At 35.7% G+C, this 19,111-nt stretch overlaps 1 protein-coding gene across 12 annotated transcripts in view; it reads right to left on the bottom strand.

The window, feature by feature from the left end:
- Positions 1 to 19,111, bottom strand: part of ARHGEF28 (Rho guanine nucleotide exchange factor 28) — a 373,512-nt gene that overhangs the window by 116,183 nt on the left and 238,218 nt on the right. For all 12 annotated transcript variants that reach the window (XM_056824748.1, XM_056824754.1, XM_056824753.1 and 9 more), the window contains 4 exons: positions 16,316 to 16,443; positions 11,634 to 11,899; positions 7,345 to 7,552; positions 2,782 to 2,893 (listed from right to left, as the gene is read on the bottom strand). In XM_056824748.1, the coding sequence (XP_056680726.1) occupies positions 2,782 to 2,893; positions 7,345 to 7,552; positions 11,634 to 11,899; positions 16,316 to 16,443 (714 nt within the window). The remainder of the gene's footprint in view (positions 1 to 2,781; positions 2,894 to 7,344; positions 7,553 to 11,633; positions 11,900 to 16,315; positions 16,444 to 19,111) is intronic.

Here is a 19,111-nt window from a genome sequence, read left to right as displayed (position 1 = left end):
CTATAGCTCTTTGAGAGAATTATTCAGTTTGTATCCACCTCCAGAGAAAGAGAACTGTTGAAGTTGGAAGATCAAAGCATACTGTTTTTCATATTAGTTTACTTATGGTTTTATTTGGGGGCTTTGGTTTTATATGAGTATTTTCTTACTACACAATGATCAATATGGAAATATGTTTTGCATGATAATACATGTAAAACCCAGATAAAATTTTTACTATCTACAAGAGTGGGGAGGAAAGGGATGGAAGGAGACAATTTGGATCTTGTAATGTTGGGAAAGTATGTTGAAATTGATATTACACATAATTGAGAAAATAAAATTTCCTTAAAAAAAGAATTATTCAGCTTGACGAAGTTGTGATTATCACAGGCATATAGTATGTCTCCCAAAAAAATTACATGATGGGATTTGGGGTTGATGCCTAAGCAGAGGTTGCCAGTTTGGTTGCCAAAGGACCATCTGCTGTGTATGAAAATTGACAACGTAGGTTTGGAAAAGGGAAATAGAAGCTATATGAAACAGTAGAAGTAAATCACTGGGTCCAAAATCAAAGGACCTAGGTTCAAATCCCATCTACAAAGCTTACCATCTATTGGTTCCTTGGGCAATTTACTTACCTTCCTTCCTAGTCTTTGAAATGAAGGGGCTAGACCAAATGTCATTGAAGGTCCTTAAAAGTTCTAGATTCATGATCTCAATATGATATTTAGAGATAATGGAACAGATGTTATAGAAAATGAGGATGCAGTGATATGACTTCCTTAATATAGAGAGATAAAAGGTTTATGGGGAGGAATATATAGATATTTTTAAAATCTCAGAATTAGAAGGGATCTCAGACTCATCTAATTCAGTGTGTGTGTGTGTGTGTGTGTGTGTGTGTGTGTGTGTGTGTGTGTGTGTAATATGCAATATTATATGTGGGAGACTGAAAATAAATAAAGGGATTGCTATTATTGGGTCATTTCAGTCATGCTTAGCTCTTCATGACCCTATTCAGGTTTTATTGGGGAAAATGCTGGAATGGTTTGGTTTTGTTTTGTTTTGTTTTGTTTTATCTAGCTTATTTTACAGATGAGAAAACTGAAGCAAACAGGGTTAAGCAAGTTGCCCAGGTTCATACAGCTAGTAAGTGTTTGAGTCAGATTTGAACTCTGGTCTTCTAGACTCCAAGCCTGATACTCTGTCCACTGAACCACCTAAATTGATTCAACTGGGATCAAAATAACCAAAGTGCCAGGAAACCTTGAAAAAGCACTTACAATAACACAGATGTCAACTCAGTCTTAATTTGAGCCAAGAAGTAAAAAAAAAAAAACAAGACCATGAATCCATTGAAAGGTAGATTTGAGACACTTGCCTGGCAGGATTTTGATTTTAGGTGAAACAAGGCTAATGTCCCCAGTGTCTATGAATGATCCTATCTGGAGAGTCTGTTTTCCACATACAGCCCACAATTTGCCAAGGACCATTAAGGTATGTTCAGCTCTTAGGCCCTAGAAATTTCATGTAATTTGATTCAAAAGAGAAAACATTTCTAAGTTGCTCATCATCTAACTTGGCTTACTGTCAAGGAAAAGGGTTTGGGATTAAACAGAGAAAAATCTGAGGAATGGTAACATTTTTCCTCTGGACATTCATACCTTAGGCAAAGATTTAAGACCTGAGCTTAAAGCAAAGGTATTACTTTAAAATCTTCCAAACAATTTCTCACTTAAGGGATCATTTCAGGTTATTGCCAGGAAAAAAAAATTCAAGTTTATGTCATGGCAATTGCCCTTCTTTGATATATAATCTTTGTTTCTTCTCAATCTGGTCAGTCCTCTCAGAATGCTGCAACAGAATTCATCATGCATATGCATATGTGCATGCAAGCACACAAACACATACTCACACACACCCTACAGAGGATTATTTGTACTACTGTTAAGCTGCTGTTGCTTTAGTAATATTCCAAAGTAGGAATCAATTGTGATAAAATCACAAAATAACTTAACAAAAAAAAAAAAGTGGTCAGCATCAATGCCAATGTGTTCCATCTCAACATCCTTGGTAATTCCCAATGGAAGGAAAGATTCATAATCCAAACCAAATAAATCCATTGAAATTTCTTTTTTCCTTTCCTCCCTAACCTTTTTTTAAGCCTTTTTTTCTTTTATTTTCTATTCTAAAGCTATATGTGTTTTGTTTATAATTGATTTTTAATTTTCTTTACCACTCCCAAAAGAGTGGAAGGAAACCCACTTAGTAGATATCTGTTTTCATTTATGTATCTGTCTTATAAATTTTTTAAACAATTGCTGAATTTTATGCAAATTATATTTACTGGAATAAATACATATGTTTTGTTATATTTTTATTATGTCTAGTTACATAGCAACAACCATGTAAAGACTGTATTTAATGTTTTTCTTAATAGTGGTCAGACTGAAAACAGTTAAGTACACTTTGCTATCCCTTTCTAAGACTTGATAACCTCAGTGCAGAAAGACTTGCAAAAATATAATACAAAAAGAATAAGACTATAGATTAATAAAAGTATGCTCGTATGTACACACTTTGCTTTAAAGTTCATCTCTACTTAATTGATTTGGAATACTCAACAAGAGAAGGACTTTTGGTTAAGTCTCAAGACATTAGGGCAAAGAAAAAAGATCAGCAAAATTCAAATGAAAACACCCACTAGTTGCCTTGACATAATTTATTTACTTTTTTTGGCTGAAAATGCCCTCTGGATGTTTTGGCATTCTTAAAATAGGAACAGAAAATAGTGCTTACCTTCACTTGAATCACACACTGTGTAATCACGTATCAAACGGGTTTTTCCTAAGGAAATTTTGGGTGATGAGCAGGAATAGGAACGTGAGCGGAGTCCAGAGAGGAGCGAATCCTAAAGGAAAGTTCAATTAAAAGCATAACAGATCCAATATGTGACTTAGAAACAGAATATGAACAATCGCATTGTGAAAATTGCTCAAACTTCTTCTCTGAAAGTTGAGGTCATGCAATAATATCTATGCAATATTCTATGCAATAATATCTGCTACATTTTTTAATCCCATGCCCCAAAATGACATTTTTTGCAGTGCTTAGAAATAACCAGAAAACACAGATTTTTGTCTTCCAGGTAAACTTGAATCTTTGAGGACACAAATTTAAAATTTAGGCAGTATAAAGATTCTCTGCAAAAACCATGTTATACTGATATGATGCCAACATGACCAATTAAAAAAGGAAAAATGTTAGGCATACCACTGTTAACCGCGAACATGAAGAAGCACATTGGGTGGATTGCCTATGATGTTTATCTATCAAATTTGGGTCAGCATGGACAAGAGTTATAGAAGATGGCCATGGAAAGGAAGAGATCTGCATTGTTGAGTGGGAAACATCCAAATTGATGGAATCTCCAACTGATTTGAGAGTTTTAAGTACTGTGGTTTCTTAACCAATAGAATTGCTTTTTTCTAGTGTTGTTTGGAAAAATTATGAAAAAGTTAAAAAAATTATATTAATGGATTGCTGAACTGGAATAATATATTAAAAATGAACCAAAATTGTAAAATATTATGATGTGACATTAGTTTCTAAAAGTAAACAATTTCTGCTTAAATACATAATGCAAGTTGTTACCCCTGGGAGAAACCCAAGAATTCCTTTTTTGGAACAGTTTCATTGTATAATACTTGTAGGTCTGTACTTCATTTCCAAGAGATGTCCATTCCAGATGTTTCTCCAAGAATTTCCATTTCTCCCATTTCTGTACATTATAAGACATTTTCCAAAGCCATATTGTGGTCTTATAGTCCAACATTTAAACACCATTGAATTTAAATGGCTATTTTATCTGTCAATTCTTTATGCATGTTAAACGGCTTTCTATTTTGTCTTTTATCCCCAATAATATGTTATTGTTATTAATACATCACAGAATACTAGTTTGCATGAAGATATAAAAAATAAGATAATATATAACATTTTCTACATCTTGGAGAATTTAAAGATGTAGACACAGAAATTTATTAAAGACAGACCTAGAATACCATTCCAATATGTTTCACTGAGCATTTAGGCTACATGATCCAAGAACTGACCACTGCCTTCTATTTCCTAGCTATCACTTATGATTAGGCCCAAAACAACAAGTCCCTGCAATAGTTTGTCCATAAGCATCTAACTTTTCTTAATATATCTCTTGGACCCAAATTTATGGATTGAAATGGAACAGAGTCCAGTTTTCAAGGACTTTCTGTCATTAAATTGCAGATACAAAGGGATCAGGAATATAAGTCCCTGGTTATTTATTCAGAAAGTTTCAATTGGGCACATTGCTTCTTGGGTATTGTATAGGAGGGAAAGGTCAGAAGCAATGGAAAAAATTGAATTTGAAAAAATATCTCAGAAGAAGAGGAACCCCAGCTGACTTTGGGGAATGGTATGGAACTTTTCAACCAAGCTCAAAAGGGGACAGTTGAAAAGCTGAAAAAGGTTCTTTTGCTCCATGAGCTGAGAGGGGAGGAACTACTCTTTGTTGTGAAGATACACATTCCCCATCCTTTTGCCTAAGCCACAGAAAATCTTATCTTTCAACTGGTGACACTTTTAGGATAAAAACTTTTGTCCTTTAGGGGAACCTCAGAGCTTATCCTGAAGAAGACCCTGGTTTAGACTCCCCAGATCTGTATAAGAAATAGCTAGGGATTTCCTTTTCCCTCTGTCCTCATTACTCTTCAACCCTTTATACCTAAATAAATAGACATCTTGATTTTAATTAGAGGCTTCAATCAGATTCAATGTGTTAAGAGGGGAACTTGGAAGAACATCTTTTCAAGAAGGAGGCTGAGGGGTAATCTTACTTACCCTTTTAGTCTAGTCAGAACTAACTCCATTTGTTAATAGCCCAACTTGGGGGAAGGGGAAAAAGGAAGGAAGTATTACTTTATATTTATTCCCCAAGTAACTGGAACTTTGGTTCCTTCTTCAATTTTCCCACTAATACAGTATAAAGGTCCAGGCAGGCCCTTTCTTGCCTATTTTTGTTAGAAAGAGAACTATGAGGTTCGTATACTTGCAGGAATGTCACCAGCCATGATGCTATTCCATGTTCCCAACACTGAACCATAGAATCATCAAAGTCTCATAGCAATTGCTCTTATGACTAATTACTCTTTAAAGTTCTCCAAAATGCTCAGGCAATAAATTCTGTTAAATTTCTAACCTCCTAATAGTTTATGTTTCATCTAGGAGGGATGGAAGGATTTGGGAGGAGGATGAGTCAAATCTGTTACCTAATATATATATAATATGGAAGCAAAACATAACTTCAAAACAGAATGTGATCAACTTATACTACTCTATTGAAAACAGACACTATTCACCTCAAGTATTTCTGCTACATTTTTTTTCTCTATAAAAAAGCTTAAATGAGGGGGCAGCTGGATAGCTCAGTGGATTGAGAACCAACCCTAGAGACGGGACGTCCTAGGTTCAAATCTGGCCTCAGACACTTCCCAGCTGTGTGACCCTGGGCAAGTCACTTGACCCCCATTGCCTAGTCCTTACCACTCTTCTGCCTTGGAGCCAATACACAGTATTGACTCCAAGATGGAAGGTAAGGGTTTTAAGAAAAAAAAAGCTTAAATGTTCCTTCTGGCATTATATCCATCTATCTATATCTATATTGATACAGAGAGGCAGATGTGGAAAGGGAAAAACAGAGAAAGAGAAAGAGGAGGCAGAAAGAAAGAATATAAATCATTATTTCTTTAGCCAAAGAAGATCCTAAAAAAGGAAAAGTCCTATGCTAATACAATGATACTTTCTCCACAACTTAAAGAGTCTTAAATTTCCCAGGGGTCACTGAGAAGCTAAGAGACTTTATGTGTAAAGTCGCCTGTAAAATACATGGCCAAGGTGATATTTGAGTGAAGGACTTACTGACCCCTACTCTGGCTCTCTATACATTCTTCTATGGCTCCTTTTCTAAGTATAATATATACCTTCTAAAATATAATTTTTCTAGAAAATGAACCATGAAATTGTTGCCATTTCATGAAGATTGAACTGTCTTTCACCTCATATAAAAGTGGTTATTTCACAACTTCATACAATATTCATAACTAGAGCTCTGGTCTAAATTTGTAACCATATACAATTCTTATCTTCAGAAATATTATTTGGGTGTCAAGTTTTAAAGTTTGTGATGGTTATATATAACTGTCAACAACATCAAATATTGACCACAGAGAAAAATCACTTGAGGGAGTGCGGTGTAGAGGTGATTGCTTTTTCCCAAGTACATCTATTGAGAAGCTAAAAATGAAATGTGAAAAGCAAAGGCTCAGAGTTAAGATTACAAACAGACTTTTTCCATTAATTGACTCAAGATTTTCTTTGGAAAAAGATCAGTTAAAAAGAAGAAGAGAGAAGAAAAGAGACGATGAACCACTTAAAAGCAGCTCTGTCTTAGTGCTATCCATTTCAAAAGAGGAATTTGTACCTTTTCCAGTATTATGCACAATTAAAGGAAAGGCAATCAAAACCAGTTTCATTAAGCATTTAAGAACTTGAAACTCCAAAGTGCTGTCTGTTCATATTAATTCATATGATACAGCAGCATCCTCACATAAAGAAATAGACTAAAAAGTTAATAGGTAAAATATGTCTATATGGGGGGGGGAAGCATTGTGTTAAGTGGCATTGGAAATTAGTTAATATTTCATTTTGTAAAATAGCAAAATAAAAGAATTTCAATTTGAAATTACTCACAATAAGAAAAAACTGTACTATTAAAACATTGCTAAAATTTTAGGTGCCTAGTACAGACTAGGACAAGAGCAGAATGCTTGATAAATATCAACCCCTTTTTCTCACTGTTTTCACCTAATTTCTAAGGCAAGGAACATTTTACAAGTAAGAGTGCTGACTTATATTCACTGTGTTATCAGTTTTTGTCCATTGTCCAAGGCAAGTTGGTCAAGACAATTGTGTGTAAAAGTTTTCAATTGATTTGTAAGGACTGTCTTAATTTGTACTCATCTGATGAACAATGAGTCTCTATGAACAGGTGCTATGAAAATGAAAAGGAAGGAAAATAATAAAAGGAGATAGACCTAGTCTGGGCTAGAGGCTCCAAAATATACTTCATATACTGGGTGCAACCTTTCATGGGTGTGTGTACCAATATGTGAAAATATATATGTAAAGTGTATATGGAGATGAAGATGGGTATGTGTATATATATATATATATATATACATATATATTTTTTTAATATATGTGAGTACTTTTACATAACCAAATTATTACAGTTAAGTGAAAAAGAAGCAAAAATCAGAATACCTTTGATTGCAGATTGCTGGAAATAGAAAGCGACTCAGTTCTGCTGATGTTAAAGTCCAGTTCGACATTAGTCTCAAAAGAATCCAATTCATCCCCACTTGTGATCCCTGTTGCTGAGGAAATGTGAGTCTCTGGAGGGTAGCAGATATGGGACTGCTCAGAATTCCCTTCCCCTTCACTATCAACATCCAGAGCATCAAGGCTGGAACTAAAATACAAAATAAATTTTAAAAAATGTTTTTATTAAACCCTCATCTTAAGACAGAAGAACATATTCTTTGTGACTCCATTTGGAGTTTTCTTGGCAAAGATTCTGGAGTGATTAGCTATTTCCTTCTCTATCTCATTTAAGAGATGAGGAAACTGAGGCAAACAGGCTTAAGTGATGAGCTGATGGTCTCTTGGATAATAAATATCTGAGGCCAGATTTGAACTCAGGATGATGAGCGCCCAGCCAGGACTTTATGTACTATAGTGCCATCTAACCACCCCATATATCCATCAACCTTGTATCTGTCTTAAATGTTGTACACAATTATTTGCATCTTACATCCCCCAAAAGAATGAGAGTGCCACGAGGGAAAGAACCATATTTTTACCTCTCTTTTTATCTCTAGCACTTAACACAGTGCCTAGAACATAGGAAATACTTAGTGTATGTGTGTTGCCTGAGGACCTTAGTTTGAATCCCTTAACATAACTGAACATAAAAAGATGGATCCATTATAATCTCAGGGAAATGGACTAGCAGTGCAAAAGACCTATTAAGACTGACAAATGAAACACTCTTTCCATTCTCTTACTTTATCACTTATAGTCCAGAGCCCCTTCTTCCTGCCTAATCAATTAATGAAAGCCACATATGTATTTGTCAACCATATTTTGTCATTCTGAATCCAAATTCACTCATGAGTCAAAACTTTGAACAAATAAATCTTGAGGTCATTCTCAAAGTGGCTTATTTGTTTTCTCGTGTGTTCATTTGTTTTATAATTAGATGGTTTGGCCCAAATTCCTTTTTCCCCAAAATAATGCCCCTCTCATGTTTGATCATTCTGAGAAATAAAAGCTGCTTTGAATTAATATTCCCTCTGCTTCATATTGCTGTTTTTGTTGTTTTTAAAAATTCATTACAATCCTCAAGAAGCCATCCTTCAAATATGTAAAATGCAGAGAAAGCAGAGACACTTGGCGGGTTTGATATCAGGCTCTGGGGAAATTTTGAATTCTGAAATATGTGATGTGATCATTCTCACCCTTGTTACTCAGCTGGAAGCCTCAAGGAGGCATGTATAGTGTACCAAGAAATAATTCAGAGATCAGTGCCTCCTCCCTTCCACCCTTATCCCATCACAAAATTTATCACTGTGTCATAATTTTACCCCATTTTAAACAACAGATTGAAATGAAAATGAAAGAGCTGATCATTTACATTACATTTATAATCCATTGCATGTTAAACTCTGAACAAGAGTCCCCTCAACATCCCTCCCTGATGATGAAATGCTAGCACTACAGTGACCTATGACTCCATCGGTGCATGTACCCTCTCCATGGATGCAAATTATAGTCTCCTCCCCATGCCTTAGAAGGCACTCTTTGTGAATAGCTTTGACTCAAAATATGCATCACCTGCTGCAGTGCTTAGCCTGTCTGTACTTAATCAAGGCTAGTCCCTTTAATCCAAGTGGACACCCTTGCCAGCCAGACAGGTCCTTCCAGGCTCCATGGTCATCACCTTCCAGATCTCAGGGTTCCCCCCCCCAAGCCAGGATGAAGCATTAGAGTAGGATTCTATTGTCAGGAGTCAGACCTCTTTTTTTGTCATTATTACATCACAGGTATACTTTTAATTTGGTTACAAAGAAATCTGGTAAAGTTGAATTTAAAAAAAAGATCAATCAAGAATTCATTAAGTACTGACTATGTGTCTGGAACTGTACTGGGTGCTAGGGATAAAAAAGAAAAGGATGAAGCTATCCCTCTTCTCAAGTCTCTGAAGAGACTTGAACATGAATAAGGATACACAGAATAAGTAAATACAAAATAATGAAATATAAGGTAGTTTGGGAAGGAAGGTTCTAGTAGTTGAGGGGATTGAGGAAGGCTTCCTTTGGAAGGTGGTGCTTCAGCTGGGTCCTGAAAGAAGAGAGGAACTGGAGAGGTAATGAATTCCAGAGGTGGGGGACAACCAATGCAGAAGTAAGGGAATGAAAGATGAAATGCCATGTGTGAGGAACTGATTACAGACTGATCTGACTGAACCAGGGAGTATAGGAGAGAGAATAATGTAGATGAATCTAGAAACAGAAATCAGGGTCAATTTATGAAGTATTTTTAAAGCAGATGAAATTATTATATCATGTCATATTATGTGATATTACATTATTTGCTATAGGAAGCCATGGGATTTACTAAGTAGGGGAGTGACATGCTCAGATCTGCACTTCAAGAAAATCTGTTTGGTAGAAGTAAGGAAGATGGATTGGAGTGGGGAGAAACAGTGCAGAGAGATCAATTCAGAGACCATTAAAAAAGTGAAGGCCATCACAAATGATAGTTACTGGGATTCTGGCACTGTGATTAGAGGACAGGGCCATCCTACGAGAGAGAGGTTATAAATATAAAAATGGTAAATCTAAGCAACCAGCTGGATATTTGGAGTGAGGAAGAGTGAGGGGTCTAGTCTAATGCTAAGGTTACCAACCTGAAAGACTGGAATGATGATGCCTTTTCTAGAAAAAGGATATGCAAAGAACCAAGAGGGGTGGAAGAAGGGAAAGCAGTAAACTATGAAAGAGCCTGTTTTGAACAGTAGGGCATTTGGTTGGTCACAGAACAGGTACTTTGAATTATGTGATACTTTGAATCAAAATGGGTTTATGCAAATATTCCTAGACAGTGGCCTTATGTGGAAAAGATTAAATCAAGTCCCCAAGCCCAGCACTATTCCAAAAGCACTGCTATATATTAGAAAATTAGGTAGCAAAGATAGCATTCTTGGGGAACACAAAACATCCTTACATCTGCAAAGAGCGTTTGCCCTCTAAGGATTGAATCAAGGTTTCTGTTTGGGGAAAAGGCACGGTTTAAAACTGTAAATTCTGAATTCAACATGATCACATTTAGAGTTTTATCAAGTTATTTTTCAAAATAAAAGTTCAGCGTAGACAAGGTCAATTTTTGGAACCATTTTTATGATCATTTCATTGTAATTTTTAACCTCCTGTGGAATTGTTCAGTTCAGCAATCCTTTGGGTCGAAGAGAGGAAAAAGGAAAGACTTTCCTATCTTTTAGCTCTGCTGAAATCCATAAACCATTGTGTTCTTTACTAACTCAAGAAAATCAAATGTTTGGCTGCTTACAATAACATTCTAACTTTCAGATTGTGTATAGTATCTTTCCATCTTTAAAAACCAGCCCAGGAGTACTGAAAGAGTATCGAGTTGATTCACATAACATTTTAAGGGTGTTGGGTTTTTTCTCTATGGAATCAAACGAGTTAGGTTACTAATTCTCCTTGGCAGACTACTGATCTCTAATATCCCAAAAGCTTCCAGGGGCTTCACTCCTCTCCTGATACATGCTCTCATATCCCGGGACACTGGCCTTGCTGCTCCTTACAAATAACACTTACCTTCCTACTCTGTGCCTTTACAATGGTGGCCCCCCCCCCATCCTTGACAGGTTCTCCCTCCTCACTTCAGACTTTTGGTTTCCCTTAAGACTCAGCTCAAATCCTAAGTCCTGTTATAGCCCTTAGTTTTATAGGAAAGTCTGATACAAACTGGAACTAATTCTGCTACAAGCAACAAAGGGGAAGAAAGCTAAGATTATTTATCTTAAATTAAGGAAGGCAGTACAGTATGGTAGACTGAAAACTGAGAGTAAGACCACTAACTAGACCTGTGATCCCTAGGCCTGAATTTCCTAACCTGAAAATGAAAGTAAAAGTCCCTTCAGCTTCTTACATTTTTATTTTCACAATTTTATAGGCAAATTAGTAAGTGACATATGCCTAGAACCAAAAATAAAACAGGTTGTACCTTACAGAAAAGAGAGAAGAAAGCCAGAAGGATTTTTTAAAAAAGCTTTATCTACTATATTTCTTTTATATCAAATGGATTTTTTTTTTGCAAAAGAATCTTTTAGCGTATAAATATAGTTTGTGATAAGAGGACTGGGCAAATCTCATTAAAATTTCCAACTAAGAGAAATATAGTGGGATAGATTTTTCTGATTGAGACTACTAGATCAATTCATGCATCTGCCTGAGATAGCTTCTTACCTTCTTTTCTTCAATTGACTTTGTTCCTTTTCTAATTCACGTAGTTTGAAAGGCAGATGTGAACTGGTAGGAGACATGAAGGGCTGGCACTCTCCACTGTTCACTGTTTCTTGACTGTTTTCACTTAATGCAATAATATCTTGACGGGTTTCCTTGGGCAAAGCACATGCACAGTTCTGAGACAGCAAAGTTGAGTTCATGGATTCTGGGCTGGACTGGGCAGTTATACCTTCTACATTAATATAGTTAATATCCAAATCTCCAACCTGGAGTTAGAAAGTAAAATAAATGGTCAAAGAAAAATAGATAATATTAACCTTTCTAAAAATGAATAACACTTCTCCAATTAGAACATAGCTTAAATTTTTTTCACTATTTTACTGAGAACAGGAACTAAATGATTATTTTAATGGAAAACAAGTCTTTGTGAGAAGATTTAGCACTGATCTTCCATAAATCAAAAGGGAACAATGCAATTGCTCTCTTAGCTATGTGGACATAAGGGGTTATGTGCCTGCACAGACATCTTATTCTCTCACTTCCCAGATGCCTTTGTGCAGACTCCACAACATAGTAACATTGTCCAATTTTGACTGTGGTAGTGTAGCAGAAGGATGGGAATCTAGTGAAGATGATTGGATGAAGAGTTGGAGAAATACAGATGCAGTCTGAGAGAGAGAGAAAAGACATGCCAATGGTAGGAAGAGATATGTGATCAAGCTTCACCTGTAGTTCCTGGAAGAATTCCAGTGCTCCTACTGGGCTTGTACCCCAAAGAGATAATAAGGAAAAAGACTTGTACAAGAATATTCATAGCTGCACTCTTTGTGGTGGCAAAAAATTGGAAAACGAGGGTATGTCCTCCAATTGGGGAATGGCTGAACAAATTGTGGTATATGTTGGTGATGGAATACTATTGTGCTAAAAGGAATAATAAAGTGGAGGAATTCCATGGAGACTGGAACAACCTCCAGGAAGTGATGCAGAGCGAAAGGAGCAGAACCAGGAAAACATTGTACACAGAGACTGATACACTGTGGTACAATCGAAGGTAATGGACTTCTCCATTAGTGGCAATGCAGTGATCCTGAACAATCTGCAGGGATCTAAAAAACACTATCCACAAGCAGAAGATAAACTGTGGGAGTAAAAACACTGAGGAAAAGCAACTGCTTGACTACAGGGGTGGAGGGGATATGACTGAGGAGAGACTCTAAATGAACACTCTAATGCAGATATCAACAACATGGAAATGGGTTTGAATCAAGAACACATGTGATACCCAGTGGAATTGCGCATGGGCTATGGGAGAGGTGGTGGGAAAGGGGGGGAGGGAAGAAAAGAAAATGATCTTTGTTTCCAATGAATAATGTTTGGAAATGACCAAATAAAAATCTTAAAAAATAAATAAATAAATAAAAGAATACTTAAAAAAAAAGAATTCCAGTGCTCCTTAACCTGCAGCACTATTAAAAGTTAACGTTTGCCAGGAGCACATTGATATATTCCTCTGCCAGTTCATTGCATAAACAAGGGGACTGACTGAAAACTAACTAGCACTCCCTGGAGGCATTTGGTGGTGCCAATGATTTGGGAATAGGTGCCAAAAGCCTTTAGCACTTGGTTTTATTCCTTGTTGTTATGTTGGCATTCTATTTTAATTAAATATATTTGTTTTGAATTAATGTGTCATCTGTCATGGTTTGGTATAAAGTGATACACTGGTGGGGGTTCAGAGCTGTGATTTTTTTAAAAGATGACTATTACAACTTTCTTTAGTTTTTTCAACTAGTCTTTAAAGTTTAAACTTTAAACTAGTCAACTAGTTTTCAACTAGTCTTTAAAGCTGGAAATAAGGGTGAAGGATAGAAATTATCAGTTTTACAAAGCTCAATAATCCTACTATATAATTTAAGACACTTTCCCCTAGAATTACAATTCAAAATCAAGTCTATTATTTTAAAAGACCATGCAATGCATTAGTCTATAACTAGAGAAAGGCAAAGTTGGATGTTCTGAAAAGTTTTTAGAGAAAAATAAAGGTAAAGCTTTTTATTTATTTTATTTGCAGGTGGGGGGTCTCACTCAAACTTTCCAAATTGTTTCCAGATGGTGATTTTCTCAAAGAGGCAGGTAAATGGGTTGTTACCTAATAGGTGGCAGCATAGCTGGTTACCTTAAGTATTAGCAATACTTTTAGGAAATTGTGCCAGGTGGAAAGGGGGAATAAGGAAAGGAGACAGGATGCTTTCCAGGCTATTGCTAGGGTAAAAGAGAATCCTAACATGTTTCAAATGTAACGTCTATAGGTACTCTGTGTTCCTTACAGTGTCTTTGCCACTAAAATGGAAACAAGAACAGACAGAACTTACTAACTTGAGAAGTACATTAATTTGTGCAATTCTTAGTTAATAAAGCATACTAACTAGGCTGACTTGATCAGTGCAACAATATCATACAATTTATAATGAAAAACTTGATATATACTTTTTTAAAAATTCCCTACCGGTCTCAGACACTTCCCAGCTGTGTGACCCTGGGCAAGTCACTTGACCCCCATTGCCTAGCCCTTACCACTCTTCTGCCTTGGAGCCAATACACAGTATTGGCTCCAAGACAGAAGGTAAGGGTTTTAATAAAAAAAAATTCCCTACCTTCCCTCTTAGAATCTATACTACACATTGATTCCAAGGCAGAAGAGTAATAAATGCAAGGCAATTGGGGTTAAGTGACTTGCTCAGAGTCACAAAGCTAGAAAGTATGTAAGGCCAGTTTTGAAACCAAGTTCTCCCATCTCCAGGTCTGGCTCTCTATCCACTGAGTCACCTAGCTGCCCTGATATATACATTTTTTATCTGCTTCTGTTACCCAAGTTCCTAAGACAACTATCCAGTCCTGTAATTAATAAGTATTTTCATTAAACACAATATCCATTATAGCTATTAAACCAAAGTTAAATCTTAAGCAAAATTATTACAAAGACATTACATTTTCATCTCATTTTGGAAAGAGAGGGGAAAACATGTCCCAGAACACATCAGTGGATGACTTGTCTCTGCTCATTAAATGGAACCACTTATACTGCATTTAACAACAAAATTGTTTATGGAATACAGAATACTCTGAGAAAGAAGTCGAACAATGCAAAATTCAATGAGTATTCATTTTGAATAGGAGAACAGAGTTAAAACTTAGACATTAGAACAGAGCCACAGTGCGCCACAAATAATTCTCTGTTCTTGCCAAAACTTGCACCAAGATCCTTCTGTTTTATTCCAAAGTTGGTCCTCATGGAAGCACAGCATCATCTCACAACATTCTTGGTTTCCACGACTATCTATAAAAAATACTTGTAATAGTACAGAAGGGAATCTAAGGATATTTCAAATTTAAACCATAAAAAAGAATGGCTAATATTGGGATTAAATGTAGGGAAGCCCATCCCCTCCTCATTCCATATAGAAACCTTGGTAAATGAGTTTAATGACAACAATGATGATGAAGAAGGATTCAGAGTTAAGGTAAAATTTAATATAGGCAAAATCAAAGTTTTACATGTGGATTCATTCAAATAATCAACTTCCCAAGCACAAGATTGGGGAGACCTTGATAGCCCACAGGTCATCTGAACAGGACGAGGGGATTTTAGTAGACCATTAAGTTACAATGCAATGTGGCAACCAAAACCAAAACAGGTAAGCAATCTTGAGTTGCCACAGTGGTCTAGTAACTAGAACTAAGGAATTCATAGTCAGGCTGTATTCTGGCCTGATCCCACTACTTCTGGACTATCGGGTTTCTTTTCTAGCCATTTTGAGAAGTTCTTTGACAAGCATGGGAACCTCTGGAAGGAGAAATGAGGAAGAGGAAGAGGAAGAGAAAGGCCATTAAAAGTCTTCAGTTTGTCAGGGCAGCACAGTGAATAGAGATCCAGGACTGGAGAAGGAAGATCCTGGGTTCAAATCTGACCTCCAAAACTTCCTAGCTGTGAGATGCTAGGTCAGTCATTTGATCCTAATTGCCTACTTCTTACCACTCTTTTGCCTTGAAACCAATATATAGTATTGATTCTAAGATGGAAGATAAAGATAAAAAGAAAAAGAAAACTCTACAATAGCCTAAAAATGTGTCAAGCACTGTGCTAAGTGCTTTACAATTATTATCTCATGTGATCCATTTGATTTGAGGAAACTGAGGCAGAAGTTAAGTGACTTGCCCAGACTTTCACAGCTTCCAAAATCTCTGATAGATAACTGTGATTCTATGATATGTCCAAGGAAAGAAATGTCTTTCATATTCTCTCAGATTTTAAGAAGTTAGATGGTCCAGTGGAGAAAGCATCATGCCTGGAGTCAAGAAGACTCTTCTTCAGGAATTTAAATCTGGCCTTAGACAATTGCAAGCAGTGTGACCCTGAGCAAGTCACTTAAGCCTGCTTGCCTTCATTTCCCCATCTGTAACATGAGCTAAAGAAGGAAATGGCACACTACTCTAGGATCAGTGCCAAGAAAACTCCAAATTGGGTCACTACACAACTGAAAAAATGATTAAACATACTAAGAGAAAACATAATGGTATACCTTTTATGGTTTACCTTTTCATTCTATCATTTTCTGACTTTGAAAGTGGGAACCAGCTGACCTTGTAAACAAAACATGGAGAGCAGATAGCAGAGGCCTTACCTGATCAATCACCATGCAATTTGCATAGACTTCATCACTGCCATTGAGCATGTTGGAAAGTCGAGATGCGGCAAGGAAAGTGGATGAATTTTTTGATTTTTTGAGAACATCAAAAGAGTGGTGCCTTTCTAGAGGGGGAAAACAATACAAATAAAATGTAAAGCATTTGCTTTGGTTTTTAATTTTCTATCCTACTTCATCTAATTAGGAAAATCAATACAATGAACTCTGTAGCACAACACTTTTTTTTTTTCCTAGAACAAGAAAATAATAGCCATCAGCAACACTCAAGGAATGAGTCATTCTAGAAAAGCATTCCAGGTAGTTTTAGTGTTTGTCCTTTTCAGCAGCAACATTCCTTTTGATTTTAATGAAAATTGATTTTTTTATTTTAAAGGAAATATTTCTAAAATATATTACATACTCCATTGTCTTTAAAACAAAATATAGTAAAGCTTATCTTTTAATAGTGACTAAAGGACATCATTATAAATGCTACCTATTGTACTATAATACAGAGCCTATTAATGATTACATGCATTTGTTTCTATACAAAATGGCCCCATATTGCTCTGATTTTTTAGTTATATCAGTTGTTTTTAAGTTTTGCTGTCTTCCCTGTTGTTAAGTTGGCAGCTAACATTTTACATTGCTATTAACCTATCTGTCTCCTTAACCCCATATAACATGTTGCTTCTAATCTTTTGAGATCTTAGAAAACTACTAACTAACTGTTTGAATTTTTCACAAAGTAAAAGTAAAGTAAGTTCTCGATGAGGACTTTTTATGACTAATGTATATGGTTAATGTACATAAATGACCGTGGGGCATCTATTTTGGTTGGAAATTTTTTTAAAATTTTATTCCTAATACTCATCCATATTCAATAGAGAAGAGGTTCTAGATAAGTGAAATGGTATAATAATAATCATTGGATTTAAGTATAAAATGAGTAAAATTATAATACACCTTAAAAAAAACTCTTACTTTCCATTTTAGAATTTATACCAAGTTTCAATTCCAAGACAGAAGACTGGTAAGGGCAAGGAAACTGGGATTAAGTGACTTGCCCAGGGTCACACAGTTGGGAAGTGTCTGAGGTCACATTTGAAGCCAGGATCTCCTATCACAAGACCTGGCTCTCTATCCACTGAGATAACTGGCTTCCCCTATATTACTCTTGTAGAAAAACATTCTGGGAAGGTCTCCAGGATAGCTAAGCTGTATCCAAGGTGGCAATGTGACTTACTGAAGAGGCTAACAAAGTGCCAAGTATGTAGGCTCTTTTACCAGCCCTGGCATGTGATTGCTAGACTTTACTGGCCTTAGGTTTCTGTGTCTGTACCTGTCTTTCCCCACCCCCTATAAGCTACTAAAATTAGATTTAGATGTAAAATATTCCAAGATACTCAAGAAAACAAGCACACCAAAAATTATTATTCCCATCAATATATAATGGCTTTAAGAATAACATTCAAAATCTTTCAGTGTAATTCAAAGACAGATAATTATTCACAATTGAATTTTCTTATAACTTACTCTACAGTCTCATTCCAAATATGCACAAAAACTTTTGACAAGTACTTGACATGTTCTGCAGTATTAACATAATTTCCAGTTTGTCATTTTAAAAGGAACTATAAATATCTGAACATGATTTTATAGTAAAATTAATCTGACCAAACTGTTCCACAATGCTGCATTTTTATAAGCTGACAAACTGTTAAAAAATCTGACACTGCTGAGACAAAACTTGAACAAGGAGGCTATCTAATTAGTAACCATTTTCCTATCGCTGTCACATTAAGTCAAAGTACTAATTAGAATGTCCCGAAAACTAGTAAGACAGAGATTTAAAACAAACAAAACATGTTATTTTCATTAACAAACTTCATATATATATATATATATATATATATATATATATATAATATGTTTATTTTCAGCTTAGAATTGATACCAAGTATCTATTCTAAGACAGAAGAATGGTGTGTATATATATTTACATATATTAATATGAGGGCATATATATATAGGGGCAGCTAGGTAGCACAATGGATAGAGTGCCAGATCTCAAATCAGAAGGATTTGGGTTCAAATTTGGACTCAAGACACTTCCAAGCTATGTAACTTGGGCAAGTCACTTAACCCCAATTGCTTAGTCCTTACTATTTATTCTTCTGTCTTAGAATTGATATTAAGACAAAAGGGAAGGGTTTATATGTGTGTGTGTGTGTGTATACATACACACATATATTCTTCCCTTTATATGCATATAAATATATATGCATGTATATATATACACATATTTATATTTTTATTTATTTGTAAAGTGAGCTGTATAGTTGGAAATTCTTGAACCCCTAAAAACTACATTACCCAAAATTCCTTTCTGTATTACCTAGAATCCTTTTCCCTTTTCCTGCATCCTCAAGTTTGTGTGATTGGTTATAAATTGGCTGTAACTCCTCCCACTCTTTTTTTTTCTCACAACCTAGATGGGTTTAGGTAGTTCTTTTATTATAGTTATTATTAATAAAACTTTTAAAATATAATACCTAGTTATTGAATATTTAATGTTAAAACCCACAGAGCCTACTCTTTAGGTTACCTGTTACAGCAGATCAAGGAGGCAAATTAGGATATACTGGGAAAGAAAGAGATTGTGCTTGCATTGCTTCTAATATGAATCCCTATACCAGATACAGATGAAATTCATTAGAAAAGGGGGAAACTTTCACATCTACAGGAGGCAGGGATAGAGAAGGGCACAGAGTGAGAACTACTGGATAATTG

This window comes from Monodelphis domestica, chromosome 3 (genome assembly GCF_027887165.1).
Source record: "Monodelphis domestica isolate mMonDom1 chromosome 3, mMonDom1.pri, whole genome shotgun sequence".
NCBI lineage: Eukaryota > Metazoa > Chordata > Mammalia > Didelphimorphia > Didelphidae > Monodelphis > Monodelphis domestica.
Note: the sequence above shows the minus strand (reverse complement) of the source record. Positions and strands in the feature narration are given on the sequence as shown.